The 21,777-nt window shown below is 42.7% G+C and overlaps 1 protein-coding gene across 2 annotated transcripts in view; it reads right to left on the reverse strand.

Moving 5' to 3' along the window:
- The window catches only part of HEATR6 (HEAT repeat containing 6), a 33,584-nt gene continuing 12,337 nt past the window's right edge, over positions 531–21,777 (reverse strand). The window contains exons 8-20 of one of the 2 annotated variants that reach the window (XM_005693164.3): positions 20,755–21,053; positions 19,801–19,978; positions 15,774–15,980; positions 15,277–15,376; positions 12,000–12,355; positions 10,185–10,307; positions 9,738–9,824; positions 6,730–6,864; positions 5,932–6,054; positions 4,859–4,983; positions 3,974–4,070; positions 2,774–2,978; positions 531–1,497 (exon numbers count right to left, since the gene is read on the reverse strand). In XM_005693164.3, the coding sequence (XP_005693221.2) occupies positions 926–1,497; positions 2,774–2,978; positions 3,974–4,070; positions 4,859–4,983; positions 5,932–6,054; positions 6,730–6,864; positions 9,738–9,824; positions 10,185–10,307; positions 12,000–12,355; positions 15,277–15,376; positions 15,774–15,980; positions 19,801–19,978; positions 20,755–21,053 (2,607 nt within the window). In that variant the 3' untranslated portion in view covers positions 531–925. The remainder of the gene's footprint in view (positions 1,498–2,773; positions 2,979–3,973; positions 4,071–4,858; positions 4,984–5,931; positions 6,055–6,729; positions 6,865–9,737; positions 9,825–10,184; positions 10,308–11,999; positions 12,356–15,276; positions 15,377–15,773; positions 15,981–19,800; positions 19,979–20,754; positions 21,054–21,777) is intronic. The other variant, XM_013971803.2, reaches the window with a different exon arrangement.

Raw genomic sequence — 21,777 nt, forward strand, 5'->3', positions numbered from 1 at the left:
GGATCTTTTATTATATATCTCTAAATTCCTGACTGAAATCACTTACAATAAAGTTGGTGGTCAAGACACACATGCAAAATTTAAACGTAATGTTTCAGTGAGAAACGACTTTTATAACTGCTTGGGCATTATCAAAATATAATCTAAAAACCTCTCCTTGTAATCATGTAAATTAAACAAATAATCTTTTTTAAGGCACAAATCCAAAGGTGGCAAAATCATCAAAAATCCAGCATAGGGGACCACATTCTCCTAAAGGACGTTAGGAAATTCAAATAGAAGCCGATGTTACGGCCAGGCTGAAATGGACATGGGTCTCGGCCAGAGGGCCCTGAACACCAGTTCATCTTTACAGGGCTGTGGGAAGGCATGGAGGGGGCTTCCAGGGGTGCTGCTCGGGGAGCTCAGTGCAACAGCTATTTATCAACCTGAAAGCAACCGATGCAGCTGAACCAGCACAAATTGGCTGAACAGCAGCTCTACTTACACTTTTCTATAAATGCAACTTGACAAAAATGGTAGACTATGGGCACACTGCTTTACATGAGTTTATTACAAAAGAAAAACAATTCCCAGAGACACAATATACAACATTCTAACTCCTAAATCCTTTTGCTTTTTCTTTTTTTAAATACTCTTCTGAGACCACTCTTCAGAACCCAAGCCTACTCAATCCACAGGACAACCCAACTCCTTGGCTCCCCGAGCACAAGTCAGAGAGTCCAGCAGCCACAGCCACAGCCAAGGCAGTGAAACCACTCTGCAACATGGATGAACCCGCTGAGAAAAATTTCAATAGCCACTAACCCGTTCTAAATTAATAGTGAAAAGACTGTTTCTGCCCCTAAGACTAACCCCACACATCTGATGCTCAAGCTCAGGTCTTCCTGTTTCCACTTGACCCCTGGAAAGTATGGTAGACCATTCACTGATGGGTTAATCCTAAGAGTGCTACTTGAGAGCCAGATGAGTCAAAATAAATGGTCAGGGTATCTTCTAAAAAGGCCACGATGGCCCTTTTGGCTGGGTCGCCAGCCAGTGCCTGGACACTGTTTATGTGCCCCAGGGCCGCTCTGACCATCTGGTCTCTTTCCTGCGGGTGGTGGGGTGCTCCGGTGTCATCTCTCTCTGTTCCTGATTTTAAAAACTGTAGGATATAGGACTGGACCATATCCCTGTGCAGTTCGAGGGTTTTCCTGATGCAGGACAGGTCGGAGGGGCTGGCCAAGCTCAGGAGGTGAATCAGCGCCTGGCAGATTTGGGTCCGCAGGCTGGCACAGTACTTGAACTCCAGAAAGTCTGTGGTGTCTTCGCTCTTCTGCAAGGCGGTGACCAGGGCATCCCAGATCTGAGCGTACTGCTCGACCGACCCATAGTGCTCCCTCCTGCGGGGGACAGCCAGGGCGGCGGCCGATCTGATGCGCACTTTGAAGTTCTTGCATGACGTCACAACTGATGTCAGGGCGTCGTAGGCCTGGGAGGTCCACGGGGCTGTTTCTAGAAAGAATCCATAGTCATTAGAGCAAATGAAAGTTTAAAAGTAAGTTGGGTGGGGGGAGAGAAGGGGCCTGCAGGAAGCACATACACTAGTGCTCGTTAGTCCTTCCATGTTTTCACTTAAATCTCACTTAAAAAGTGGGTCTTGCATTTTATTACAAAGGAAAAGAAAATACTGTTTAGGCAGTGACTGGAGGACAGAGTACTCAGATTAAATGGAGGCTCAAATTCCTAATACTGAGAAGATGATGCCCAGAGTTCTGTCTTTGCTCCCTTCCTGTTGGCCCCAGAAAGTCAGCCAGCTTTATTCCTCGTCAGAGCTACCACTACCCGCTCCATTTTGGGAGTTCTTATTCCTCAAGATGGGCAGCAGAGTAAAATGCAGCTTCCTTAATGTTCCCAGCCCTTCCCGACTCCTCTGCTGCCTCTGAAGACAGGAGGCAGATACCCAGTACAAAGAACACCAATGCCAAAGGCCACTTCAGGCTGCTTCCTCAGTGGATGAAGCCATGAGGCTCCCGGCTGACTGGTCTGCCTGGACGCTTCTGGGAGTACAAGGAGCGGAGACAGACCTCCCTAAGGCAATGTTGGTTCTGCTGGTCCAGAGGAAAGTCACCTCTCCAGGCAGACACCCTCGTGTTTCAGAAATGCTGGCAATTCAAGCGAGTGGGATCTGGAAGCTGTGATCCAGACCCCAGAACAGCTATCAGCTGCTGCTGATGTACCGAGGTGCAGGGCCTGTCATCCTCAGAGGCAGATCCCTCCCTGCCTGCAGCGTTCCACCCCGGAGCCAACATCTCCTGTGGGATTTCCAGCTAAACCCTCTTTCTCTCATGTCTGTTTCCCTTTTAACCTTTTTCCTGATTGCTAAAACAATGTATGCTCACTGCAGAAAATTTTGAAAAATAAAAGCAGAAAAGAATCCTACTTATCATCCCATCGAAAGACAATCACTGTCAATATTTAGGTTAATTTCCTTTCAGTCTTTTTTCTACCCATTTATTGAGATCACACTGTAGAAACAATTTCCATATCTCATTTTCATTTGCTTAACATCAGAACTATCTTTCCAGATTATCAAGAACTTTCTGTAAATGTAATTCTAAGTGGCAACACAATACCCCTTTAAATATATAGACCATGATTTACCTCACCTTTCCCTTAAACTGGGGTGTTCAGTAAAATACCATGAATAACAGCGTGGTTTTATTAATAATGGAGACTGGTGTGTATTGTCCAAAGAAGCCCTCCATCAGAGAGAAGGAGACGTTCTTACCGAGGTGAAGAGCAGGATTTTTAAATACATTTCCCATCGCATAACAGGCATTCCACCGGACTTTCATGGCAGCCTCAATCAGAACAGTAGAAATCAGGGCCTGGATAGCCTCCTCAATGATTTCAGCAAATCTGGGTTTTTCTATATGAGAAGGTTGCAGAAAATGAAGCAAATTTCCAAGGGCTCGGACTGCATTGCTTTTTACCTGGAGTAAGATGTAAAAGCATTAGAAATCTGTTTTGCCAAAGATGTGTGTCAGAAAGTATAATTTTAATTAAAAACAACAACAACAACAACAAAAAAACACCAAACAGGAGGCCCAAAACATCTTAAAGCAATGAGATAATGAAAAATGTAGCTTGTAAAGGTGCAAGTTCTTAGAACTCTGCAAGGTCTTGTGGGGCAACATTCTGTGTCATCAGAGAGATGAGGTTCTATAGTTCCTTGCCCTGATTTTTTAAATGTCAGATGGGACTTCAGAGAGGTCTATCTTCCTTGTTTTACAGAGATGGTGTGTAAGGCCCAGAGGCAAAAGGACACGGCTGATTTGCAGCAAGGCTTGGAAAACCTAGGTTTCATAAGTCACAAAATTTACAGCATACTAGAATCATTTGGGGAGCTTTTTTTTTAAGAAAACAAAACCAATTCTGACTGAATTAACCTATGGTAGGGCTTCCCGGGTCTTCAGAACCACTGACTAAGTCAAGCACTTGGTTTGGGCCTGGTGCTATGCTAGGTGCTATAATAAAAGGCATCTTGGAGTCCAGTGAGGTATATGGAATGATTTTCAGGTCACAGATGAGGAAACTCACCTTCAGAGAAGTTAATAATGCACCAAAGGTCATTCAGCTATTAAAGGGAAAGCCAGGATTTGAACTTGGCTGATGTCCGCTGACCCTAAAGTGCATGTCTACACTTTTAAAACTTAATAGTGTAACAGGGAATATTCAAAGCCAAGCTGCTCATCTTCCTGACTTGTCAATTCTACCAAGAGATTTTTGGAAGAACAGGCATGGGATAGTCGTACAAATGGCACTGGTATTTCTCACGAGATAGGAAGGAGAGCGTCAAGTGTGGAGTGCACACTATACACCCTGAGCACACTCTCGATCTCCTCTGAACAGGGATACATTTGGTGAGACAGAACCGTAATACACTAAGTGTCTCACTGAGAAATCTGAGGTTGTGCTGTCCGTGTACCTTGTCTTTATCCTTGGAAGCATCTATAGCTGACTGCAGCATCTTCAAGAGCAGGAGGCCTGAGAACTCTTCCTGGAAACTTGGGTCTGGTGTTTCCCTGTCCCACCCAAAGCAAGCGAAACATGTTAACTGTAAAACCCGCCTAAACATGTACAAATATACTCACTCAGTGTAATTATACAAAGAGTTCCACAAATCTGTTCAGATTATACTGACAACTTATTTAGGGTTTACACCTTTTGATTTTGTAGGTCTACATCTAGGGATATAACCGAAAAGGGTATCTCACAATGGAGATTTCATGCACAAAAATGTTCAATGCATATAAAAGCCTACACTAACACGAATGTTCAGTTACAGGGGAACGGCAAAATAATGAGCACAGAGATGAGTGTGTAATAACAAATAACAATTTATAAAAAGTCTACAGAAGCCAGCAGAATGCTTATACATGTTACATGTCCAGAGTGAAGGAACAAAAAGCAAGATACTTGTGTATGCGTAAGAGCAGTGGCCTCTGGAGAGGGAAATTCGAGGATAAAGCTGCGAATACATCACTTAAAAATATACAAATACAATATTGAAAAACAGGCAACTATTACCAAGGTTTTGATTTTCTACTTTTATAGTTTTCACATTTTCTATAATGTGGATGTATTACTTGCATCAGCATACAGTATTTTATATATATACATAAAAAACAGGTTACTAATAGTATATAAAACAAATATAAATATAAATACAGAATATAAAACAAAACAAAGCAGCAAGACTGACTACATAATGTAAGGGAATTACTGCTAATTGCTTTCTAGTAGGATCAAAGAGTCCTCTTGGGACCTTGGCCTTGGAAGTCAACCAGAGACAGTGAGCTGAGTCACCTACATGTTAACAATCAGAGTGTCGGTCAGGTTGCCGAGGGACCAGGCTGCTTTGGCCCGGACATTAAGAGACTTGTCCTGAAGTGACATCAATATTGCATTGGCTGTGTCTGCAACAAATATGACATCCTGTAAGGTAAACAAAACAAAACACTGTAGTTACCTTAAGAGTTCACACTGCTACCTTCAAAGTTCTCAAATTTGTTTTCAGATAAAGCTATATAAGCCTTTACCACAAACTTGTATTTGTAAATCAAAATTCATTTAATCAATTTACTGTTTTCTTATATGACAATTTAGACACTCATTAAAATTCCAGGGGAAGGTCTCCCATGAATCTGATACAGGCCATATACACTCAAGGAGACTACAGATTTTGCTCTTGCAAACACCTTATAACCTGGCCTGTGACAACCATCTCTGAATCCTGCGCTTGGTTTGATGTCCACCTTGGGAAAAGATGTGGACAATGAAACACACTTGTAAGCACATCCTGTTCACTTACACACTTCTCAGTGAGATAAAGGTCACAAATAAGAGTGAAGGAGAAATTTGTTTCTTTGTATTAAAATTTTATTAACTTTCTAAATTATTACTATTGTATGGTAATGTCCCATTTCACTTCTTTTTTTCACCATATATTACTTTAAACATTCACTGGCCTAGGGTCCTGGGCAGTGTGCAAAATAGTTAAATGAACTATCATTTCAGTTCAGTTCAGTTACTCAGTCGTGTCTGATTCTTTGCAACCCCATGAATTGCAGCACGCCAGGCCTCCCTGTCCATCACCAACTCCCAGAGTTCACTCAGACTCACGTCCATCGAGTCGGTGATGCCATCCAGCCATCTCATTCTCTGTCGTCCCCTTCTCCTCCTGCCCTCAATCCCTCCCAGCATCAGAGTCTTTTCCAATGAGTCAACTCTTACAGACATTAGCATATTTTAGTAGCAATTAAGGAAACCAGATTACAAACCAATTTAATTGCCTTTACTGTCTACTTCAGGAGCTCTATATCATCACAAAGAGTAATAAAATGACTATAAAGTGGCACGGTAGAGCTATGTGGGCTCACTGACCTGTCTGAGACAAGGAAAAAGCACATAGACCCCGAGGGCTCGCGAGGTGGCAGCTTTCACTAAACGGTTCTTGCTGTCGTTCAGCCCCAGCAGCATCGTGATGCACAGGATCTGCCTGTCGCTCTGCAATAAGAAAGGGAGGCCACGCAAAAGCGTGAGTGGAAGTTATGAGCCACTGCCTTCGACAAGTGACTGTGACACATCTGTGTTGAATCCACAGTCAGGGAGGTGAACACAACCGAGTCTTCGAGGCTAACTTGGCAGAGAACAAAGGTTCAACTCAGATCCAGTAAACATCAGAGGACCCACTTGAGACAGGGCTCACAGCCTCGTGACTACATGTAACCTCTACCACCATGGGAATCAGGTCATTTTGTTCTCCTCCTTTAATCATGCTGCCTTCCTTATAAAAACTAATTTATATAAATAAGAAGGGATGCAAATGCCATTAAGGGCTAGAAGGCAGAAGAGCTGCTAGGATTTAAACCAGCTAGGATTCAAATGCAAAGAGCTAGGATTTTCTAACTTATAGATCTGAAATGCTAAAATGTGACTTCAAAGCCTCTGCTACTCTCCCTTCCCCCGCCAATCCCACCTTCTAAGCACAGGGAGGAAAAGCTCCCCTGAGACATTAAGATTTCAGTGCTGTTCTCCTCTGCCCTCACCCTACACTCAGGTAGAACATGTACCTTTTCCTCAGAGATGATGTTGAATACTGGTTCAAAAGAGTCAAAATCAAACTCAAGCTCTCATGCTTAGCATCACACATTAAAGATGAGAAAACACCCTGAAGGTTACCGGCAGACTGCTGAAGGCTTCCGGCAAGATGGAAGACAGGGCGTCACAGGCGCTGGCCTGCAGCGTTGGATGTTCTGCGTTCTGCAGCGCTCTGGGTAAAGGACCGTTGAGCATCGCGGTCCAGAAGGTCACCACCTGGAAGGGGCACAGCTGTAAGTGCAGCCGAGAGACGACAGAGGAGCCAGCACGCTGCTCACACTACCGCCCAGGACCAGAGTGATGGCACGCTTTCCATAAAGCAGTCGCTCGCTGTGAACGCTTTCACTAGCGCTTCCCAAGCAGCACTGAAAGGAACTTTAGAAAGCAACTAGTTAAGTGCTTCCACAGTCTGGTTCAGCGAGGCAGCAACAGTGACAGCAGCAATGGGGACAAGAAGAGGACAGCATCAGCTTATACTCTCCAGAGCTTCCCAACGCCAGGTGCTGCTGCACGTGCTTGCCACGGATCAACGCCCTGCATGTTTAAGAAACTATTTATTTAGGCTGTACTGAGTCTTAGCTGAGGCACCTGGGATCTTCTCCCGCTCGTGGCATGTGAACTCTTAGTTGTGGCGTGTGGAATCTAGTGCCCTGACCAGGCATCAAACCCAGGCCCCCCATTGGGAGCATGGCGTCTTAGCCACTGGACCACCAGGGATGTCCCCCCATCAACTCTTTTTAATTTCAGCCCAACTAAATGAAGAATATACCATTATCTCCATTTTCATACAAGGAAACTGAGGCACAAAGAGGTAACCTGCTGGTGGGCAGCAGGGCTGGACTAGAATCAGATCAACTGACCCCCAGCCAGGCGCTCTTTCCACCTGCCCCTCGGTGGGCACAGGGTCGGAGTTCCAGGGTGGCCCAGAGGCTTTGTGCTGGATCCAGAAAGGCAGAGTGGGGCTGAGGCCTCCAGCCGCTGCTTCCAGTCTCTGCAGCCTCGGGCGGTCGCTGAACCCAAGTTTTGGTTCCTCTTCAGTAAAGCAGGGCAAAGACGTCTACTTGGCAGAGTTTGTGTGATAATGAAATGTAAGACTGTGTGTAAAGTCTCCAGCACAGCGCCCGGTACACAGTGGAGATTCTCCAACCGAACAATAAGCTCTGTTTTGAGCATGTAGAAGAATTTTCTCACTTCAGTGCCCCTCAAGGGAGGCATCTGCAAGTGCTTTAACAGTTTCCTTCTCATGTTTTTAAAAACCCTGAAGAATCACGCCCCAGATGCAAATCTGTCTGGGGTTTTGGTGTCTCCATTTCCTCCCCATGGACTTAGTTATAAATTTTGCCATGTACCCATGTGCCAGTTCTCTCACCTCCACAATCCTATCACCAAGACCCCCAGTCTGGGCCCTCTTGCCCCAAACCAGAAGATGACAGCCAGGTGCGGTTGCTAGCCTTCAAGCTGGCCTCCAAGGATCCTCACCTCCTAATGTATAGGAGGCCATCCCCTTCCACACTGACTTGGGCTGATCAGTGAGGAACTTCCAAAGCTAGATCATAAAAATCCTATAGCTCTATCTTGCTCTCTCTTAATTAAACTGCTGTAATGGTGGCCAGGACATTCCCTGTGGCTCGGTGGTAAAGAACCCACTGTGGGAGATGCAGGAAATGTGGGTTCAACCCCTGGGTCAGGAAGATACCCTGCAGTAGGAAATGGCAACCCACTCCAGTATTCTTGCCTGGGAAATCCCATGGACAGAGGAGCATGGAGAGCTACAGTCGTTAGGGTCATAAAAAGTGAGACACGACTTAGCAACTGAGCAAGGGTGGCCAGCTGCCTTGTACAGAGAAGACTCCAGCAGGTCTCTGGGGAGGTCCTCAAGCGGAGGGAGCAAATGAGATCTGCCAGCAGGCAGCGCTGACCTGCAAGGTATGTGGTTGAGTGAGACACCGCAGAAGAGGCGCCACCCACCTTCGTCAAATTCAGTTGACTGCAGCCCCTGCCAGCATCCTGGCTGTAGTCTCAAGAGACCTCAGCCAGAACCATCAGGTAAGCTGCTCCCAATTCCTGGCCCACAGATACTATGTGAGAGAATAAATGTAGGATATGGCTTTAAGCTGCTAAGTGCTTATCAGTATAATTTATCAGTCAACAGTATATCAGTAATACAGAAAGTAAATCCCTTTTTGACATATGAAATAATACTAAAGTGTGAGCAGTTAAGAGTCTTGCCCAAAATCACATGGAGCAAGAGAACAAGTCTGGATTAAACCCAGGTCTGTCTGATGGCGAAGCTGAACACAACTCCCTGCAAATGGTGACACTTCAGTTTTAGTGACTGTCTAGGGAAGGACTAGGGCTAGACATTCTTAATTCCCTGTAAGGATGACGGAAACTGTGAAGAGAAAAGGAACGGGCAGGCTGAGGAGGGCAGAGGGAGAAAACCTCACTCATGTTGAGCTGACTTTGCTTTTGGCACTACGTAGAAGGTTTCTTTGGTGGGCTCACGTGTTCCTCGTCCAGAGAATAACTGGCACAGCGTGGGGGCAACACAGAGAATCTAAGATCACAAAATCTAATGGAAATAATGGGGAGAGGGGGCTGGCAGTGAAGGGGTTAAGGAAATTAAGATTCATTGAACATCTATTTGCTAGTGTTCACACCTCATTCAATCTTCCAAAAGTCCCATGAGTCAAGGATTTTTATTCCTCTTTATAACAAGGAAATTATAATATTATTCATAATATTCATTAAGTGGTTTAATCTCATGACTTTGTATTCCAAATCCTGGGCTCTTCCCAGCATTCTAGTCTGTCTCTTGGGCATACTGAGTAATAGAATTAGGTTTTGTGCAACAAAACTGGTTCTTCCATTGCTGGCTCTATGTTACACATTACCACATATTGAACTGCAAATAAAATGAAATGCAAATAAAACCTACTCATCCTAAATTATAAACCATAATTTCCGACACTGAAAGAAACCAAACTCTCTGATACTTTCTGATACCGAAAGAAACCATCGCTGAACCTCAAAATAAAACTGACTGAAGCACTAAGAAAAGAGAAAACCATGAACACACATTTACTTACCAAGGGGACTGGAACTCTCTGATCAGGTGCTATGGAAGAATCTGGTTTATACTGGTGTATTAAGCTGGTACCCAGTTCTTCCAGAAGCTGCCAAGATAAAAGAAACAGATTATCAGAGATGAATATTAGAACCATGGAGGTAAAAAGCAACTTCAATTTACAGATTGCTTCAACTCAAGGGGAAAAATAATTTCCAGTTGCTTTTCTTTCTTTCTTTAGCAACTCCTATCTCAGAGCCATTCTCAACAGGAGCAAAATCACCAGGTATATCTCATTAATTTATTACCAAATTAATTTTTTTGGTTTACATGTAGGGCTTAAAATAGAAGAATGTATTACTTCTCTACCTGAAACGTCCTAAAGAAACTCAGAACCATGGACATGCGGCAGAGGAAAGAACCTAAGAGCAGGAAAAGAAACAAGCACATGGCTTTTCACGAAAATTACCTTTGCCCCATGAAGCTGGACAGACGGATCTGCCTCCCCCAGGCACTTGCAAATCACCTCTCCAAGCTCCATTAAGTAGACCTGCGTCATCGAAAAGTAGCCCCTTGCCAGATGAGCCAACACCTGCAAAGGAAACGGGATTAGCCCTGAGAACGGAATGCAGGACCGCAAGATCCAGAAGCGTTCCAGTATTTCAGAAATCACTCACACTCAACAAGGGGCTTAAACCTGAAGCTGAATAAAACGAAAAACAACCATAATCTTTATTTTATGACTGAACTCAACTAAGCGCTATCATACAATTTTATGGTGCTTTATAATCTACAAAATGTGTTTAAGATTATCATTATTGTCTCACTTAAGCCTGGGAACAATTTTTCAAAGGCGGTATTAACTAAATATTCTAGCTGAAGAAACTATGACTGAAAAAGTTTAAGAGGTTAAAGTGTTGTGCATTAGTTGCTCAGCTGTGTCCAACTCTGTGACCCCATGGACTGTAGCCCACCAGACTCCCCTGTCCATGGAATTCTCCAGGCAAGAATACTGGAGTGGTTGCCATTCCCTTTTCCAGGGGATCTTCCTGACCCAGAGATCGAACCTGGGTCTCTAAGCAGATACAACAAAATATTTATTCCTTCAAAGGAAGAGAACCACCCTAAATTAAAGTATTTGTTTTTTCTGTATTCAGGTAGGACCTAAGACACAGGTTTGCCAACAAAGGTCCGTCTAGTCAAGGCTATAGTTTTTCCAGTAGTCATGTATGGATGTGAGAGCTGGACTGTGAAGAAAGCTGAGCGCCAAAGAATTGATGCTTTTGAACTATGGTGTTGGAGAAGACTCTTGAGAGTCCCTTGGACTGCAAGGAGATCCAACCAGTCCATTCTAAAAGAGATCAGTCCTGGGTGTTCTTTGGAAGGAATGATGCTAAAGCTAAAACTCAAGTACTCTGGCTACCTCATGCGACAGTTGACTCATTGGAAAAGACTCTGATGCTGGGAGGGAATGGAGGCAGGAGGAGAAGGGGAAGACAGAGGATGAGATGGCTGAATGGCATCACTTGACTCGATGGACGTGAGTTTGAGTGAACTCTAGGAGTCTGTGATGGACAGGGAGGCCTGGCGTGCTGCAATTTATGGGATCGCAAAGAGTCGGACACAGCTGAGTGACTGAACCGAACTGAAGCAGATATATGACCAAAGAGAAGTAAAGTAAACATTTATTTTAATTTTCAGATGCAGATATCAAAGATTAACTATAATTTCTTTCAAAATTATTATATAATCTATAACACCTATTGGCCATATAATACCTGAGATGACTAAAATGGCTTGCAACAAAACCGGATGAATCTGACATTTCACAACCAAGCCCCTCCACCTACCCCCCTAAAACAAAGCAACAAAGCATTCACACCTAAAACGTGAATTCATGCACAATTCCCACTAATACCAATGACACATGGCTTGGTTTTACATTATTTTCAGACTTACTCCTCATGAAGTAATCACCCTGTGAAGAAAGAATGTGCGTGTGTGTGTGTGTGTGTGCGTGTGCGTGCGTGCATGCACGCTAGGTCACTTCAGTTGTGTCTGACTCTTTGTGACCGGCTACTCTGTCCAAGGATTCTCCAGGTGAGAACACTAGAGTGGGTTGCCATGCCCTCCTGCAGGTAATCTTGCCAACCCAGGGATCAAACCTGTGTCTCCTGTGACTCCTGCATTGCAGGCAGATTCTTTACTGCTGAGCCACCAGGTAAGCCCCGTGAAGAAAGAATGATTACTTCCACTTCAGAGAAGAGGAAATGAAACCTCCTACCTGCAAGGCCTCCAACCGCATGGGGAACGGCTCATAGACGCTTCCTCCTGCAGAACCAGCATCGCTACCTGAACAGGAACCCTCCCTGGGCAGAACAACAATGGAAATGCAAAGTCGAATGAGCCAGCAGGGCTCTGAAGACAACTTTGGCGAGCTAACAGCTCCTTCTTCTACAAAGGGTCCTGAAGGGGCCTTCTTCCACCATTCAGGAGGACTGAGGTGAGGAGTGGCTGAGCTGCTGCTGCTGAGTCCGGATGAACAGGGCTGCTGTAGAAGTAGCTGGACTTCAGGTAAAGGTGCATGAGTGGACACTACGGCTCCCAACAGTGTGAGACTTGACACACGAACATTAACGTCTGTCAAAGGGAACAGTAAGAACCTGTCACCATGGGAATGGTGACCATACAGATCATAATTATCCCTGCAGGCAATTAAGAATTATGACTTTCTTGTTTAACCTGAATCTAATTAAACCTCCAGACAGAACTACCAGTTTACAGGAAACACATGTATAAGTTAAACAACATCATAAGGAAAATATCCTACAAATTGAGGGTGAGACATACTATAAAGACAACTGGTAGGACTTCCTGGTGTTCCAGTGGCTAAGAATCCACCTTCCAATGTAGGACATGGGTTAGACCCCTGGTTGGGGAACTAAGATCCCATGTGACTCGAGCAACTAGGGAGATGCCCCCGCACACCACAAAGAAGACCCAGTGCAGCCAAAAAAAAAAAAAAAGACAACTGGCTTAGACCCTTCCAAAATCAATCATGAAAGAAAGAAAAAGAGTGGTAGGCCACTGTAGAGTCCAAAAGGCTAAAGTGAAGGGACAGGACAAGATGGCACAGTAGGAAGACGCTAGGCTCTCTTCTCATAGAGAGGAAAATTGCAGTCATGTAGAGCTACCATCTCGGAGAACAACCTGATGACCAGCAGAAAAAATTTTCCACAACTAAACTTTTTTTTTTAAAGCCATATTGAGACAAGTAGGAGGGGCAGAGACATGGTCTGGGAGGGACCTACACACCTTGAGTGCTACAAACCATAGGCAGGAGGGATTTCACAGTCTTGGAGGTCCTCCTGAGGAGTGAGGGTTCTGAACCCAATGGTGGGCTCCCCAGCCCAGGGGACCTGCACCGGGAAGATGATTCCCCCATAAACCAGTGGGGGTCACACCTGAGAGAGAGTCGGAGGGCTGTAGAGAATTGTGAATCCACTCCAAAAGGCTGTGCACAAAAACTCACTGGCTCCAGGTTATGGCACACAGACAGCAGTTTGAAAAGAAGCAGATCAAAGAGGGAGACTCACTGACTAATAACAAAGCATGCGCCTGAGGGTTTCTGAGAAGCTAGCGAGTGCCACTTTAAAAAAACACTTTTTTCCGTCTCTCGCTCCTTGGCCAGCTAGGCACCAGCAGGCACCTGCCCCGGCGCTCGCCATCTAACTTACTCGCACGCGTCTGTGGGCCTCACCCATCACCCGCTCGTCCAACTCAGTTCCCAGCTACAGCCAGCTGCGCTGGGAGCCGACCCCGTACACTAACACGCCTGCAGAAAGCGCGGCCCAGAAATGACAGAAGGGCAGTCGCCACTCACACAGGGGACACTCCTGGAGCCCTGGGCTCTGGTGACCTGGGGGAACCATACTACCGGGCCTCTGAGTTCACCTTCTACACTTAGCCACTCTACCAAGAACAGGAGATGCAGCTGATCTACCTGATACATACAAACAAACAGAGGATTAGGCAAAATAAGACAGCTCTCAATAAAGTTAATAAGACTGAAATCATATCAAGCATCTTTTCAGACTAAAACCCTTTGAGACAAGAAATCAACTACTAGAGAAAACACAAACAAGTGGAGTCTAGACAACATGCCACCAACCAACCAATAGGTCACTGAAAAAAGTCAAAAAGGAAAACCTTGAGACTAGTGAAAATGGAAACACAGTGTTTCAAAACCTACTGCGTAAAGCAAAGGCTGTTCTAAAAGAGAAATCCACAGCAATACAGGCCTACCTCAGAAAGTAAGAAAAATCTCAAACAAACCGTTTAACCTTATACCTAAAGGAACTCAAAAAAGAAAAACAAACTCAAAGGGAAAATAAAGATCAGAGTAGAAATAAATAAAATGATACACACACACACACAAAACAATAGAAAAGATCAATGAAACCAAAAACTGGTTCCCAAAAAGAAACAAAATTGAAAAACCTTTAGCCAGACTCATCAAGAAAAAGAGAGCCCAAATCAATAAAAAGGCTGAATAAAAGGGCCCAAATTGCAGAGTCAGACATGACTGAGTGACTGAACTAAACCAAAGTAAAATTAGAAATGAAAGAAAAGATACAACCAACACCACAAAGGATTATAAGAGATCACTATTAACAGTTATATGCCAACAAACTGCACAACCAAGAAGAAATGGATAATTTTCTAAAAACATTCAATGACCAATTACTAGTAATGAAATCAAACCACTGATCAAAAAATTCCACCCAAAACAAAAGCCCAGGACCAGATGGTTTCAAGGGTGAGATAAATTCTACCAAACATTTAAAGAAGACTTAATACAAATCCTCCTCAAACTATTCTAAAAAACTGAAGAGGAAGAAATGCTTCCACACTCACTCTATCAGGCCAACATTACCCTGATAGCAAAACTAGGTTTTATATTCCACTTCTTTCCAAAAAGAGGAAGATGTCTATCTGTCTATCCATTTTCTACTTATATCTAAAGACTATGAATTATTATATACCAGAGCAGAAATGAAGAAGTGAACTCAAAGTCGCTCAGTTGTGTCCAACTCTTTGCGACCCCCATGGACTATACAGTCCTTGGGATTGTCCAGGCCAGAATACTGGAATGGGGTGCCTTTCCCTTCTCCGTGGGATCTTCCCAACGCAGGGATCGAGCCCAGGTCTCCCGCGTTGTGGGCGGATTCTTCACCAGCTGAGCCACCAGGGAAGCCCCACTAGCGCAGAGCCCCTGGGATCTGCTCGGCCTTAACTCTAAAGGGACACTCCAGTCACTGCGCTGATGCACTGAAAAGGCACTGAACTGTACAGCTGATTCTCCAAGTTATTTCTTTCCAGTGGCGCCTACGGGGCCTTCAGGGATCAAAAGTAGGGTTCTGGCGATACCTGGTTCCCCTCAAAGTTTGAGGATAATAAATAGAATTATCTTAGTGTATTAAAAATGTTCTGAATATTTTAAACTAGTAATCTAGATTTTATTGATATAAAGAAGCAATCAATTTCAAACTACCACCAACCTTTGTGGCGGATATAAGGTTTTATCTGGTTCCAGACTTTGGTCAGCAGGCTGAGTTTCAGACGGTTATAAGGTGAATTTGATACCAAGTTTGCAAGACACTACAAAACACAAAGAGTAGCTCATTAATGGGCCTGGTTAAGCCACAGCACAGAGACAAAATTTAAAGCATTTAATTAAAAAACAAAAGTCTTTACATTCATTTGAAAATCAGTCTTTTTTTTCTTTTCCTTTTTTTAAAGGGAAAAGGGCACCTGGTACAACTTAAAAGGAACTGTCATAGTAAATCATTTATTTGGACATACAAAGAGATCACATATACAAAGATCACATATAGCTGTGATCAGACAAGTAGGAAGAACAGACTTCCAATCAGGTTATCTTTAATAAAGTTACTTATATTCTTAAGTCAATTCATTTGTGGGCAATATAAACATTACACAAAACTGAAATAGAGAAACTGCCTCTGCCAATTCACTGATATCTTGGCACATTTACCTTAATTATCTGAGTGAGGGTCTGTGAGGATGATTCCGCCACCAAAGCTAACAAAAGACATCTGTGCAACTCTTTAATGCTGGAAGCGATCATTACGGAAAAGGGAGTGAAAGCCCTTTTGTGGTCACTGATATCTTCAGCAACGGAAAGAAACTGCTTTGAGCCTTCCAAGATGGCAGATAAAACTTGCAGGGCACAAGCACGTGTCTGAAATTTCAGAAGGATTTACTTCAGTGAGTTAAAAATCAGGAGTCAAATCCCCTTCTTCCTATATATACTTTTAATTTTCGAAGTATTTAGATCATTTTAATTAGACGAATAAAGGCAATGCAATTTCTATCAGGTCCTAAAAGTAGCTGTGGATTAAGGCACCTGTACCGTCATTCCCTACCCTCACTTTAAAAAAAAAAAAAGAACTTTAAATCACATTGCTGTTAGGTTTTCTTACTATAGGGAATAAGTCTAAGCTATGCAGAGTATAAAAACCTAAAATCACGAGCATGAAAGTAACTTAAGGACGAGAAGCCTAGTTTAGTCAAGGATAAAGCCAACGGACAAGAGACAAGTCAACAGCCTGTGGGGTGGAAAAAGATAGACCCATCTACAATCTGTTTCACATCAAAGTTCCTGAGGACGTTCTGCCTTACATTTTACCCTAAAGCATCCATGAGCGCTCAGTGTTAATTAAATAGGATATTTGGGACTCCATGCATACTCAGCTTGGCAGACACCATTAGTGACCAACTTTTAAAAATATTCTTAGGTACAGAAAATAACACTAGCTGCAATAAAAACCTTTGATACTCAAAGAAATACTATTAAATATAACCTTATGGATGGAAAGGAAAATACGTGCACCTCTGTCAGTGGACTGCTGTTATCTGTCAGGAATAGTGCCTTTGCATCAAGATTTTCTTTATAAGGTTAATTACTTTTAATTGGTACGCTGACAATTCTGCGGTATTAAAAATCAGAAAGGAAAAAATAAATGGAAAGAAAGCCAAATTTAACCAAAATGGAATGCAGGCGATAAATGCAGGACTACTAATGAAACAGTACTGTACCCTCTCTGGCCAGCTCACCCCAAAATGCCAACTGAAAAGACTTTTAAAAGCAAGGAATCAACATTATAACTTTAGGATCTAATCTAAATATTTACTCAGTAAGAAACACATTGGAGTTTGGTGTGAAAAAGGTTTTCCAGAAAATCTTCAACTATGTTATCTCCAAATTGCTGCTGTTGTTCAGGAGTTAAGTCGAAACAAATCATTTCTACATGCCTTTTATAGAGTAGAATCATTAACAAAAAAAACCAAAGTTTTTGTGAGAACAAATTTATAGTACAGCAGTATGAGTCTTTCGAATTAAGCATAGATCACTTAAGAAAGCTAGGAAGTTGACAATGTATGAGGACGGTGTGTGAGTGTGAGTGTGTGTGTGTGTGTGTGTGTGTGTGTGTGTGTAGGGGGGAGAGAGAGAGAGGGAGAGGGAGATCTCAAGCACAAGTCAGCTGATCCAAGAACTTAGATAAGAGTCTACCAAAACTTTTCTGTAAAGGGCAAGTAGTACAAATTTTATATTCTAGATTTTGCACACCACAGAGTCTTTGTTGCAACCACTCAACTCTGCTATGGCAGCACAGACACTGTATAAATAAATCAATGTTGCTGTTTTCAAATAAAATTTTTCTTTTAGACAGTGAAATCTAAATTTCATATAATTTTTGCATGTCACAAAATATTTTTTTTATTAAAAAAAATTAAAGCATTAAAAACCACTTAACACATAGATTATATAAAATCTGGTATTGTGCCAGATTCAGCCCATTGGCCATAGTCTGCCAACCCTCTGATTAGACGACTGGCTGGTCTTAACTGAAAAAGATAGATGTTGTGCTAAAGAAACTGCCACTTCTGTAAAATGTAAAATCTACAATTTCAAGAGCTCGCCAACCAAACAAAATTAAAAGCCAGCCTATAAAAAGAAACTAATACTCAAAATAAAAAGTTTTCAGCTCAATTAACCTTGCTTCCTAACTGGGAAAAAGCATAACTATCACAGATGAAAACAGAAGAATGTCAATGAGGGTTTCCCTGGTGGCTCAGTGGTAAAGAACTCACCTGCCAATGCAGGAGACACAGTCTGGTCCACATCCTGGCCCCGTACGACCCCACAGGCCTGTGCAGAGCAACTAAGCCTGTGCACCACACTGTCGAGCCTGCACCCCAGAGCCCATGCTCCGCGGCAAGAGACGCCAGCTGCGCACCACAACTAGAGAAGAGCCCTCAGTCACCGCAGCAGAGAAGAGCCCACAAAGCAAAGAAGACCCAGCACAGCCGAAGTAAATAAATAAAATTATACATAAAAAATTTCTCAGTATGTCAGTGACGACTGTGCTTCCAACTGAATCCACCACAGGTTTATACCAGAGCTGCCATGAACTCCACACCACCATCAGAGTGCACCTCAGGAGAAGGTACGACACTGCTGTCCTGTCACGCTTCACCCTGGCTAGGGGAAACTGCAGTCCATGCTCGCCAACTCCACACTCAACAAGCAGCCGAGAAAATGACCACTCAGCTTTGACACACGGCTGCACCTTTAAACCTAGCTCTGATCAATCCTGAATGCTATTCCATTCCAATGACAAGAACTAGTACTTTTAATTTTCACACATAACTTTCTAGCAGTCTCTAAAAAGCCTCTCTCACCAATAAAACACTTCTTACTATCATTAAACATTTTGAAAATAAAAAGGATATAACTATCATGAAAATTATGTCAACCTACTTTCTTCTCCATATTCTCAGTTATTTACTGCAGTTCCCTACAGCTGGAGGGTCTTCAAAAATATAAATACATATATATGTTTTCAATTTTTAAAGCAGTTTTCCTTCTAATTACTAGAATGGCCTCATTAGTTATTTATTTGCCACCATCATTTTCCATTTTCCGCCCAGGTTCTCATTTGTTAATGATTCAGTCAGTCGGAAACATTTTTAGCAGTTTAACTATTTAGTATATAGAGTACTTGAAATTACCCTATAAAACATTTTTTATGCTCATAATTGAGGTTAGTTTATTTTTCTTCATCCTATAAAAAATGTTGAAGGGTCATTTAGAAGTTTTCTTATATAGTAATTAGGAGATGATCAAAGGGAGTTCCAATGTATTATGAATTGCTAGCCCTCTTCCTTGCTTTTAAGGGAGAAATTCTAAAAACAGAAATGAAATAATTTCTATTGACCTCATTAAAACTATCTACTCTGAGAAAGTAGGTTGGTTACCTGGAGGACATGAGATACCATTCAGCATGACTTTTTAATGTTCATTATCGTAAGGGGAATCTAAACAGCAGACTACTTTCCTTATTTGGGTAAAAAGCTAACTTCAGGAGAAGAGTTAACATATCCAAGAAGAGGGAAATATCTGATCAGCCACAGCTACCTTGCTGTAGTTATCCATGACTGCCAAGTTATTTTTTCTTCTTTTTTAAAAACAAGTTTTTCTCATTAAACTATGTATTACTATTTATTACTATGATTTGAAAAATACGGAAAAGTTGGAAGAAAAAAACCACTTGGGATCATAAAATTCTCTATCCAATACTTTCATAAAACATCATCCACAATCCCCAGCCTTACATATCTTTCATAACCACTATATATCATGATATTCCAGTGAGTATTTAAGCCATTTTGAATTTTTTTTCTATTGTAAACACCATGGCAACACTTTCATAAAAGAAACGGACGCACAGCTGCTTCAGTGTAGTTCAGAGAGGACACTGAAGCAGCAACTCAGTGTGCTCACACTTCAAGCCAGCCCTGGGGCAGGAGACCGCAGCGTGGTCTCCCTCAACCTGACAGCCACGTAAGCCCTATCCTCCTATCCCCCTGCCCCACCAGTGGTTCTCAAGTCAGGACTTGGGTCAGTATTAGTAAGAGCCTTGCTCTGATACGATCGGATGGGGCAGAGGGAACAACAAAGACTTGTGAAGTCGTCCTTAGAATTTAAATGCTCTTACCTTTGGAGAAGGATCTTTTAGCGTAAGAGTCATCAGGGACACAGACTGTGGGCTTCCAAGCTCTGGTGTATCAGGAACAAAGGCCGACCAGTAGCCATATAGAACTTTTTTTTCTATTGATTTTATAGTAGAAAGAAAACAGGCTAATGCTCCTTGGCGAACTTTGGCTTGGTAAGACCTTTAACACCCAAAAGAAGGAAGAAAAAAGTCTTTTAATTGCTTTTAAAAGCATGAGCATGAAACGCTATTTTTCACAGGCAACTCAATGATACAGTGAGAAATTCAGCATTCCACATAAGCCTGAAAGATGCCAACATATTTTTTAAATTATTTCAAAATGTGGTCAAAACATGTTAAAGCAATTTGTTTTCATAATAAGTTAATACGGTCGATAATTAAAAAAAAAAAAACACCTACTAGCTAGCGAATAGGAGGGTAACATTTTGATATCAGGAAATCAGTATACAATATGAGATACTCCAGAGTACCCATTCATCTAACAGACAGGTACTGAGAATACCTAAGTATGTGCCAGGCACTGTGCTGAGGCTGGCAGACATAAACAAAGCTCCTGCCCTTGACAAGCTTATTATGGCAAAGACAGACAGTTAAAGAGACTATAGCACAGTAAACAGAGATGAGTCACATAAGGGAGTGACTGGAATAGGGAGTCAGAAAAGGCTTCTCAGAGCGTGACTGTCGAGCTCACATAGAAGATGAGTAGTAGTTAATAAGGCAAGAGGCAAAACTAGTAAAAGAAAGAATAAACCCAGGCAGAGGAACCACATGGACAAAGGCAGAGGAGAGAACAATGCATACTGCAGAGTAATGCAAAATCCCACATAAATGAGAATCTTCAAGTTACATCACATGCGACAGACGTTAAAGTAAGGTTATAAGCTTATACACTCAACTTAGAATATAAAGCATAAAAATATAACAAAATACTACTACCTCACTTTACTCTGCATGCCTCCTTCAGCATCAGAATAGTCTGACTCACTACTGCTGACCCTCTTCCAACTGGAAGAGCTGAAGGGTGAAGAGACTCGGTCTTTTCCTGCAGCTCCACTTGCAGCTAACGGCAAACTCTGAGCACCCGGGGGGGAGGGGCACTGAGTGTCCCCTCTGTGCAGGTTCAGTCTGCCTGCGCCAGTGACTGGGGCCACTTCTCTTTCACCACTGGACTCCTCCTCCTCCTTCTCTCCTTGATGGATTTTCTTCGCTTTTACTTTTGATTTTTTCTTTTTATTCTGATTTTAGGAGCAAATGAAAACATATACATGATAGCTACTGGTAACTTCTCATTTGATAATTACTTAGTATGTCCCCAACATGTAGCATGGACAAAGAAGAGGAGAAGAGAAAAAAGGGGCACTTACTCAACACTCTCTGCGTCAGGTATGACGCCAAGTGCTTACTAGACTATAAGAAACAAGGTATGAAATACAGAGCAAAACGTGTCACCTGGGCTTAAATACTATTGCTGTGAGCCAGGGAAAGCATCTAGCCTCGCTGACCTTACCCGTCCTCATCTGTTTAAGTACGGGCTAATGCCACCTGCCTTGCACGGCTGTGAAAGCATTCAGGCTTCTCAACAGAGGTTCTGCAAGAGATTGAGGTCTACAGAAAATGACCTTGGTGACTGTCTTCTCAGTTCTCCCAAATAGGATACATAGCTAGTACCACTCTAGATGCCTAGGAGAAACTTGACTCCATTACATACAATTCATGTTTTAGTCCACTGGGACTGTGTAAATACAATGTAAACTCCAATTTCTTTCTTTCTTCTACTTCCTTCTCTCAGACATTCCAAGATCTTTGGAATCTGTGCCCTCCTCTGCATGCCCAAGGTCCCTAACCTCATCACTTCTACCTTGGATTATTACTGTAGCTCCAGACTTCTTATCCTTTTACTTTCTAGATGCAAATCTGATAATATCACTTCTCTACATAAGATTCCTCATTTCCACCACC

The sequence above is a fragment of the Capra hircus genome, chromosome 19 (genome assembly GCF_001704415.2).
Source record: "Capra hircus breed San Clemente chromosome 19, ASM170441v1, whole genome shotgun sequence".
In the NCBI taxonomy this organism is placed as follows: domain Eukaryota; kingdom Metazoa; phylum Chordata; class Mammalia; order Artiodactyla; family Bovidae; genus Capra; species Capra hircus.